The sequence below is a fragment of the Arachis stenosperma genome, chromosome 10 (assembly GCF_014773155.1).
Source record: "Arachis stenosperma cultivar V10309 chromosome 10, arast.V10309.gnm1.PFL2, whole genome shotgun sequence".
Taxonomy (NCBI): Eukaryota; Viridiplantae; Streptophyta; class Magnoliopsida; order Fabales; family Fabaceae; genus Arachis; species Arachis stenosperma.
Window position 1 is genome coordinate 20013800 of NC_080386.1, and position 10869 is coordinate 20024668.

A 10869-nucleotide genomic window follows, 5' to 3' on the forward strand; every position below is an offset into this window, starting at 1 on the left:
TTCTTTTTTTGATCAATCCTTTAATTTAAATAAACAAGGGTTTTCATATGAAGAAATTGATGGAATTTCAAACTGGATGCAAATATTTTTGTTTGGTAGTTAAAGAAGTTGCAGACCAAGAAACTGATAAAGGTCCTGGTGAAGTTAGATCAGAAAGTATGCAACATGGCCATCACCATTAAGTGTGTGTTTGGATTTCAGTTTGCGAAAGTGAGTTTGCATAAAATTGATTTTACAAAATTGATTTTGATGAAAAGTAAGTTTGAGTTAACGTGATTTATGTTTGGCAATATTTGTATCAAAATTGATTATAGCAAAATAAATGTTGTCTGGATTATACTATTCAAAATAACTTTTAGATGAAAAATTACTAAAAGAGACATCAATTTATTTTTTTATATATATGCAAAAACATAATCTAACAAAAATAATATAAAAAATATTTATTATATAAATAAATATAATAAAAAAGTATGAAAGAGAGTACTATAAATTTTATAATGTTAAACAAAAAAAATATTCTATACTTTTTCTATTATTACCCGTACTCTTTAATTTAGTATTATTTTGAACTATAAATTTTCATTATTTATGGTTCTATTGTTACTTATAATTAATTTTTTATTTATTTTATCCTTTTTTATAGGATCATAGTTTATATTATACAAAATTTGGATAATAAACGTAGTATATATTAATTACAATTACAAATTTTACAAAGTCAAAATAAAAAATAAAAAAATTAATATAAAACAAAGATAGAGTACATCAAAAAATAGAAAAAAATCATACAAATAAAAAAATAATACAAATTTCATAAAATCAACCACATATATCATATGAACAAAAAATACAATAAAAACTAAATAAAATACATATGAATAAAATAAATAAAAAAATTTCATACACAATATAAATACATTGTAGTAAAAGATAGAAAAAAAATTCACATGAACAAAAAATAATAAAAAATCATAAAAATTAATAAAATATCTAAAAAATTATAGCACTACAAAAAATAAAAAAATCAACAATATTTGTCATATGAATAAAAAAATATAATAAAATAAATAAAAAATCATATAAACAAAGTCAAACAAAAATAAAAAAATTCATAAAAAAATATACATATAAAAAATAGTATAAAAAATGATAAAAAAAACTCATAAAAACATAACATCATAAATCATAACACTAAAAATTAAAATATGAAAATGAGTACTAAAAATAATAAAAAAATTAAAATATTCAATTTACTGAGCGCCTCTGTCTCCTCTTTTATTTGTACCAAGCCATTTCCCAGATTAATTACTCATCCACATAATTATCATCAGTTCCATAAGAACTGGAGGTTGTGCTTAATACAGAACAAAAACATCATATATTCAGATCAGGCTCATGAATTCCTCTTCAATAGCAAAGGCCTAAGCACATTTCTAGCATGGTGGAGAACATGAACTTTGTGCATCATTTAACAGAATCATCAGTGGTATTCTCGTCTTTTTTCTTCTTTTCTTTTCTTTTCTTTCTATTTTTTTTTGAATAAAAGGGAAATTTTTATTTTGAAGGCATATTTTAAAAAATTTAAAATAAATATTTTAAATTTTATTTAAGCAGAATAGTTACTTTACCATGCACTTCTTTACTAAATGTTTATTGTTATTGGTCAATAAGATACGAGAGATACTAATTATTTAAGTTGCTAATGTTTTACTTTTAAGGATTCATGTAAAGTGATGGTAGTTCTATTTTTATTTCCCAATTTCTTTCAGTGAAATCTTGAAAGAAACCGGAGCTCCACAAGTTTTGTTCTTTTGGCTTTTAATTTATTATCATTTTTTGGGGGGTGTAATGAACTTGATAAAATAAACATTGCAACCATATAATCTATTAACTAGTGTGTGAATCTGAGAGTTGCACGGGTGCGACCATCAAAAAGCTACTTGCCTGAATAGCTGTAAAATAAATTGAGACACCGAAACACAAAAATCCTACCTTATCAATCATTATTGTGCGTAATATTCACAAAAACAAACAATATGCACGATGATTATAGCAATTTGATATTTGTATATCGCTAATTTAGGCTAAAATTTTTATATATGAATAATTTTAACGTGAAATACAAAAATATTTTATCATTTTAGTATTGTACAGAATTTAATAAAAAAAATTTAATTATAAAAGAACAAAACATCACTGATGTTTTATAATAAAAAATATTATTTTAATTATTAAAACATAAAATATCAATGACATTTTGTTTAAAAAATATTATTTTAATTAAAAAAACACAAAATATTATTGACATTTTGTACATGACTATAATAGAGCTTAATACACAGTTTAGTTTATCATGAAAGATTTCACCTCTAATAATACAATATTAAAAAGAAAAAGTTCGCTAATTTACATGAATAGTCGAATACATTTGTACAACTTGTTTTTTTTTTTCCTACTTGGTTATTCATATGCATGGCATCACCATAACAATATCAATGTGCGATGAACATGAATTCTTGAAGTATCATCACTCATTGCTTCACATTTTGCTCACGAATTTGGTTTCTCTTCCATCTTTATATAAACATAGTGGTCTGGACTGTACTGCCGCAAGAAGGTTAACTCACCCCAATTTTAAATTTTTAAAGCATTCTTCTCACCTTGATATATAAATATGTATCCCAACCAACACACGCTTCATAAGATTACAGACATGAAATAGAATGCTCTCCTCTTTAGGTACAAGAGGCCAAATTCTAAGGATTTGGATTCTCTAAATTTTGAATCTCATTTTAAAGAGTAAAGTATTATCTATTATAATTTATTTTAAAGGTGGGACCAAAAGAAAATATAAGAGAAAAAACATTTAATGATAATAGATTTTATTTTATCCTCTAAATTAAAAATCTAAAATTTAGAGCATCCAAATTCAAATCGAAAAATGAAAATATATAAATATATATCCCAACAAACACAGTTTATAGGTTATTGATAAACTCAATTTTGCAATTTATCTTGTGTTTAATTTAGTAGATTTTATCAACTTATCTCACATTTATTCAATGAAATAGCATCTTTTGTTAATTTCTCTTAATTTGTGCTTAAGAGTTAAAAACATGCTTTTTGGACCTTTAATTTGCTAAATTTAATTTACTTTAATTCCATTAGATACCTTAATATGTTTGTTGAATGATTCTAGGTTTATAAGGCAAATATTGGATTGAAGAAGTGAAGAAAAATGCATGTAAAGTGGAGAATTCATAAAGAAATGAAATTTTGAAAATTTGCCATGCGAGTACGCATGACCCACGCGTACGCATAACTAGAGTATTATTAGGCCACGCATACGCGTGACACCTGTCACGTGACCTCATTAAAGAAAAACGATGGGGGCTATTTCTGAGCTCATTGAGGTACAGATCCAACTCATTTCTGAAGTATTTGAGACCAAAATCAAGAAAGAAGAAAGGGGGGAGCAATTAGTGTAGGTAGAACCATGATTTAAAGTAGTTTTCTAGAGAAAGAAACTTCCTCTTCTCTCTAGAAATTAGAGTTCTTAGTTTAATTGCCTCTTAGATTTAGGGTTTTATTCTTGTTTTTAATTAGTTTTTATTGCAATTTCTTGTTCCTACATCTTTATTCTCTTAGTTTACATTGTTATTTCTCTTTTATGCCACCTTTTAGTTTGTGAACACTCTTATTACTTTTAATTTTATTTAATGCAATTTGATATTTTATGTTTTTTTTCTTACTTGCTTGAGTTATTGTTTTTACTTTGTTGCATTTGGTAATTTAGATTTTATTTTTATTGTAATTTAATATGCTTTTATTTTTATGCACACCAAGTGTTTGATAAAATGCTTGGCTTAGGTTTGGAGTAGATTTTGTGCATTCTTGACTTGAAAAGAGAAATTAGTCAATTTTGAATTATTAACACCCAATTTAGATTGGTGATCTAGAGTAATTAGTTAATCTTGTTTCCATTAACATTACTTATAGATTGAGATTAACTAGACTTATTTGACTTTCTCCCGATGTTGGAAATAACAAAATAGGATTAGCTCTTGATAACTATTGTGTTATAATTAATGATTAGGATAGAAAACCTTGATTCTCAATCCTTGCCATGAATGCCTCTTTATTATTATCATCTTTAGTTGTTTGATTTACTTTCTTATCTATTTTAAATTTCTTACTTCTTATCATCAACCCACTTGATCTCAAAACCAATAATTGGACACTCGATTGTAATTTCTAGGGAGAACGACCTGGGAGTAATACTCTCGGTTATTTTTATTGGGTTGAACTTGTGACAACCAAACTAAACTTTGATGGAGGATCCATTGTTGGTCTAGACTATGCTTGCAACGAAGTGATTCAATTTATTCAGGAATTCTAGATCGACATAAAATCATCTTATCAAGTTTTTAGCGCCGTTGCCGAAGAATTGCAATGTGTGCTTATTATTGGTTATTGTACATATGTTAATATTGTAAATAGTTTACTCTTTGTTTGTTTGCTTGTTTGAGTTAGTAGTTAGGATTTTGTCTCTTTATTTTTTAATAGTTTTTGTCTTTGTTTTCTCTTGCTACTATGAATTCTTACCTTTTTGGTTATGAGTTTGGTTCAAACTATGTTGTAGAAAATGGAAACTTCAATGAGGATTTGCATTGGAAATCAAAGATGGAAGGAGCCTCAATTCTATGGACAATCTTTTTTACAACAACCTCCTCCGATTTCTTATGGGTATAATCCAACTCCTGATACATACCAACCTAATGGATGTGGTGACCCTCATTATGGGTGTCAACTACAACCACCATATGTATATGATCCCTTTCCTCAGCATAGCTTTCAACAACCTTACTCACAAGCCCCATTCCACTGTTCACCTCCATATGATCCTAACCCATATTTACCATACCAATTACCATATGAACCATATTTAGAGCCACCACCATTCCAACACCAATACTCTCAAGAACCACCATTTTTCTATACACCACCTCAAGACTTTCACCAATATGAACCACCTTCGAACTACGACAATTTTTCTCCAAACAATGAACCATCTCTTCTACCATTGTCTCTTTTGGACGAATTTTTTCAACCCCTAATGCAAGAACAACAAGAACTTCTAGTTCATTGCCAAAAACAAGGGAAATTTGTGGCTAGCTTAACCGAAGTGGTGAGCTAGTTGGCATCATTGTGCTCAATTATCTAAGACACTCCTCTTGTTAAATATATATGGAGGATTAATTAAGGAGCACAATGAGAAGGAGAACTTGGAGTTTCAAGGGGAAGAAGAGAATGAGTTAAAGCAAGAATTGCAAGAAGAGAAGAAAATAGAAATAATTGAACCGGAAGAAGTGGTTAAAGATTTAGGAGAAGTTGAATGCAAAGAGGAATCTCAAGTTGTAAAGTCTTCTTTCATGGAGTTTGAAGGTGATGTTAAGAATGATAGTGCACAACCTCCAAAGCATATTGTGATTGAAAATTGGAAGAAATGGGACAAGCAACAAGTCTCCGTATTTATGATGATTCTGCATCAACATACGATCCTTTTGGACTTGATGAATCCTTCCCCCATTGAAGTTGAAGTTGATGTTAAGGTAGATTTCACTCAACCCCCAAGATATGATTTGAGTGATGGGAAAGAGTTAGAGGAAGTTGGTGAGAAAGAATGTGAACTTGAGGAAGTTTGGCAAGGAGTAGAGCTTGAAGCATCTTGTCAAGTGGTGGAAACCCTTGAAAGAGGACAGACGGGAGTGAAAATTGCCCTATCAAGACCGTTGGAAGCATCTTCTCCTAAGTTACCATCATTCATTACATCATTCAAGTGGGTAAAATTCTTGTCCTTAAACTTTATTATCCCACTTGAATACGGTTTGCTTGAAACAGATGGTCAACTCTGGATGCTTTGTGGGTTAAAGAGTAGAAGAGAGATGATTAGTGGTTGGCATCATAATTCTCGCTTCATTATTGTTGGAAGCTCAAGATTTAGGAGCAAGGATTGGAGTGCTACTCAATTGATAGGATTTAAGAGGATGTTTGGGTACTTACATGAGAATTCTAAGATGAGTATGCCACCCGAATAGAATTGTGATGATCAATTAGAAGATGGGTGTGAGAACAAGATTTGGGATCCTAGATTACAAGATAAGGATCAATTTTGGGAGCTCATGACTTGTGTGGAACTTCACCAAGATTTGGTGCAATTGGTTGAAAATTCTGACAATCAATGAAAGTTTAAGCAATAGTGGAAGTTCAAGGATGAGTACACGTACAAGTCACCATGACAAGGAGCTTCCCACATGTCCAACTTAAGGACTTTAAATAAAAGTGTTAGGTGGGAGACACCTCACCATGATAAATTCTTTTCATTCTCTTGTATATATAATCAATGAATGAATTGAGTTGTCATTATTAGGTAGTTTTCTACTTTTCATACTCTTGTATATTGCTTGGGTTGCTAGTTTCTTTGATTAAATTGATACCTTAGGTTGTAGGTTAGTTGTTTGAATTGCATTTTGTTTGAATTGTGAGTTTTGTTTGAATTGCCTTTGAAAAAAAGGGGCCTCTCACGCGTGCGCGTGTCTGACGCGTACGCGTGACCCCCGAAAAATCACCATGCGAGAATGGTGCGGGAAGGGAGCTGCTGCCTGGTTCCAAATAGAGAGTTGCGCGGATAGCGTGCAAAAACTGTGCGTCTAGCACAATTTCATCCCGCGCGTATACGCCACCTTCTTTTCTCCCCCAGTCCTACCTACGCCTGCCAGACGCGCACGCATCGCATTCCATTCTCGCAACCCACGCTTACGCGTGACCCACGCATACGCATGGGCACCCTTGTTCACACACACTCCATTTCTTCTCTTCTTTCTATTTCTTCTCTTCTCTTCTCCTCTTTCCTTCTTCCAACTATCATCCATCATCACCATTTAATACTATCTCTATTAGTTAGTTGGTTTGAATTGTTGTTTTAGTAGATTAAGTTGTTAGTTTAGGTTATATTTTCATGCAAAATGTTTGATTATTAATATTGTTTGATGTTTATTGCTGCTGAATACTGTTACGATGCTATTTTAGCATTATTGTTGTTAATATTCATTGTTGGATTGTAATTGAGATTACAATTTATTACTTGGTTTTGAGTTCTTCTTACTTATAGGTTATTAAAATTAAAGTCATATATTTTTTTAATATTTTGATAAATTTTTTTATTTTATTTTTTATATTAAAAAACGTTGTTGAATAATAATGAAGGATTACTTTAATTTTAGCAACATTTTTTAAAACATTGTAACCACTATAACGACCATAATATAGGCAAGATAGCATATGCAACATATATATAAAGCACCGTAGCCAGCAGAGTATAATCACCATAGCATATGCACCACATACATATGGGCGTGTGAGTGAAGAGGCTAATGCAGAAAATACTAATTCAACTAATATAAGTGCCCTCTGAGAAATGCTTGGGTAGATGAATTGATATATGAACCTAGGAGTGACTTCCCTCCTCAAGAAGTCTTTGTGTGTTTGGATTGGGATTCTTGCCCCAAGCCCTCTCCTTCCATATCACTTCTACTTCATCAAATGTCAATCCCTTGGTCTCTGGAACATACAGAATCACAAACAGAAACGCAACCACCGCTATGCCACCAAGAATCAAGAATGTGGAAGCGATCCCTATACCATCAGCAATGGAGAGGAAGGTCTCTGACACAATCAAGTTAGACACCCAGCAAACAGTAGCCGACATGCCGCCACACACTCCTCTATATTCTTCGGGGTATATCTCCGAGTTCACGGTCCAAGGCACAGGCCCCATTCCTGGTGAGAAAAATCCAATGTAGAGGGCTAAACCCACAACTGCAATCCATCCATACACCTCACTTGAAGATGTTGACTGCTTAAAGAATGCAAGGGCCAATAGGACTACAGATACTATTACTCCTGCTAAGCTGCAAAGAGCCAATTTTTTTCGACCTGCGTGGTCGATGAGGTAAATGCCAAGCACTGTTCCAGCAGCGTTCATGCCGGCAACGATGAGGGACAGCAGTAGAGCCAACTGATTGGCATGGAAGCCTGCCATTTGGACAATTGTTGGGCTGTAGTACATGACTGTGTTTATACCTGTGAATTGCTGAAAAAACTGCACAACCATTGGAGCATTCTGTGAGAACAAACTGATGTTGCTTACATTTAAATGCAGAGTCGGAAACTAATGCCAAATAGGGCAGTTTTCTTTTATGAGTTTAAACAAGAAATCACAGCCAACAAATTACACGGCATTTCAGACTGAAACAGGTAATACGAATGAAAGCTGAAATGAAAAGATTTAACACTTAACTCCTAATTTCTTTTATGTACGTCTCAAAACTCAAGTGAAATTAAGTCAACAGAAATCAGAAGATTTAGCACGAGAGATATTCATCAGAAACATTCCCTTATTTCTATTCAATAGAATATCAGCTCCTGAAATGAAAGGTTATAAACACTCATTACAAACACCATGCAAAAAAAAAATCAATTTGATATAATGCCCGTGATGTAAGCAGCAAGCCATGATCACATGACTAGGTAATTTCAAGTACATAATTATGTTTCAGAGCAACCCAAAAAGTTACAACGAGCCTCTGATTTCCTATGAGCTGCTTTCAAACTTGACGCAGTTTCTAAATAATTCAAAACATGTTTAGCAAAGCAGATTATTCTAGTTAACATATTAAATGCCAAGAGCATTCATGAGTTCATGTATGTCTTTCTACTACAAGAAAATTATGTTTCATTGTTTTGCAAGAATTGTATCCTCATTAACATTTTATTACCAGAAGTCCTCCTCCAACAAGGAAAGCCAATCTGATTTCCTTTGATCGAAAAACATGCCAGAATTTGACATTATTCCTTTTCTGGCGGTCTTGCTCCGATTGAGCTGTGAGGAAATCAACTTCATCCTCTAAGCGAGCAAGATCATAGATCTTAGAAAGCACATCAACTGCTTCATTTTTCCTATTCTGTACATGAAAGCAAAATCTCAAGATGCTTTCCTAAACAAGTAGCTTTCGAAAGTAGCATTTTTAACACAACTCTCAAAGCAATTGTGTACCTTTATAAATAGCCATCTTGGGGATTCGGGAAGAAAGAGCATGCAAACAAACTGAACAACTGCTGGCACACCTGATACTCCGAGCATCCATCGCCATGTTCCTGGAACCTGATCAATGAAGAATGTGAATTAATAGCCAAAAGTAAACATAGCATTTGTAAAATAGCATCACCGATTGGTTCTCATTGATTAAAAGATAACGGCAAAATCACACTAATTACATGTTAGACTTTACACTGATGATCAGCAGGTTAGTTAAATAACTAACTAACAGCTCTAACAGCTCAGCTGCCAGCTGTCTAACTGAACTGAATAACTAATTAACAAACTTCCTAATTTGGCATTTGAATTGCATTTACATTTCATTTAGAATCAGGTAAGTAAATTATGATACCTCTGTAAAAGCAAGGTTGACAAGGTAGGAAAGAAACTGTCCAGCAGTGATCATAAGCACATTTGTGCTTACCAAAGATCCTCTTATTTCAGATGGCGATGCTTCTGCAATGTAGACTGGAGCAGTGACAGAAGCAACACCAACACCCAAGCCAACGAGAAGACGTCCGAGTATGAGAACGTAAGGATCAGGCGCAGCAGCCATGAGAATGGCTCCAAGAGCAAAGATGACGTCAGCAAAGAGGGTGGCCTTCTTTCGACCAAAGAAATCGTTCGCCCAACCACCTACCGCTGCTCCAACTATTGCGCCAGCAATTGCCATGCTCACAATTGTTTCCTGAAAACTCCATCAATTAGAGCAACAAGCGGTAACTCCATCTTTGTTAATTAGCTTTCTTTTTTTTTTATACGTATGGATATCAAGTAAAAAAACTTAAAAAAGGAGGAGTTAAACAAATTGACCCATCTAATTTATTAACTCGGATGAGTCGAGTGATTTGGCATTTATTTGACTCGTTTAAAATACGTCGTCGTTTTTTCTAATTTTGACTTGTCCCGTCGGCTCGAACTCGCGCGCCCCGCTCATTTGTGATACCTCCAAGCTCCAGCAATTAGGATGATTCAATTTCAATTTTCAATGCACGGTTTCTGCATACCGTAGCGTACCTGCAGGAAACTACTGTTTCTGACTTGCTCGAAATCATCTTTGATATAGAGAAGAGCTCCTGATATGACACCGGTGTCGTAACCGAAGAGGAGTCCGCCGATGCCGGCGACGGCTGCGAGCCCGAGAATGAAAGGGTTCTTGAAGAATGACATCTTCCGCTCCGGGTACAAATCAAGGTACCCTGAGCTCCCCGGCGTCGAGTGCATAGTGATCGTCATCTTCTCTTTTCTATGAATCACCACCACCACCACCACCAGCAGATGGTAAAAGCTGAATGATAGTCACAATTTCCCCACAAGTTTTTATTTTTAAGGATCCTCACGGGAATTTCATTTTAGTCCCTCTTTTTTGGAAGGATGATTAATGATTGATTGATTGACCAATCCGCCACGAACACTGGAACACTCTCATTGATACCAAAACAAGGCGGGAGTTACGTGTCCAACTTACTCCCGATTACTCTTTTTTGAATTAGGCCTAGGTGTCATGCTCTAAGAGATCCAAAAATAATATTCAATATCTTGCAAAATTTTTCTGGACAAAAATTAATAGAGGATTGAGATTTTTTAAAGCTTAATTGTGCATTTGTGCATGAAATTATTTGTAAATATTCGAAAATATATATAAAATTTCAATTTATTTATCGTGAATTATAAATATATTGATTTGTTGAAATTTTATTTTATATTGA

The 10869-nt window shown here is 33.2% G+C and overlaps 1 protein-coding gene across 1 annotated transcript; it reads right to left on the reverse strand.

The window, feature by feature from the left end:
• Window positions 1-7277: 7277 nt before the first annotated feature.
• Window positions 7278-10599, reverse strand: LOC130954612 (inositol transporter 1-like). Its single transcript, XM_057881370.1, has 5 exons — window positions 10178-10599; window positions 9513-9848; window positions 9119-9226; window positions 8841-9026; window positions 7278-8164 (listed from the first exon to the last, which is right to left on the reverse strand). Exons 1-5 carry the CDS (start codon window positions 10394-10396, stop codon window positions 7511-7513), a joined length of 1503 nt encoding a protein of 500 aa, XP_057737353.1. The 5' UTR covers window positions 10397-10599; the 3' UTR covers window positions 7278-7510.
• Between the last annotated feature and the right edge of the window lie 270 nt (window positions 10600-10869).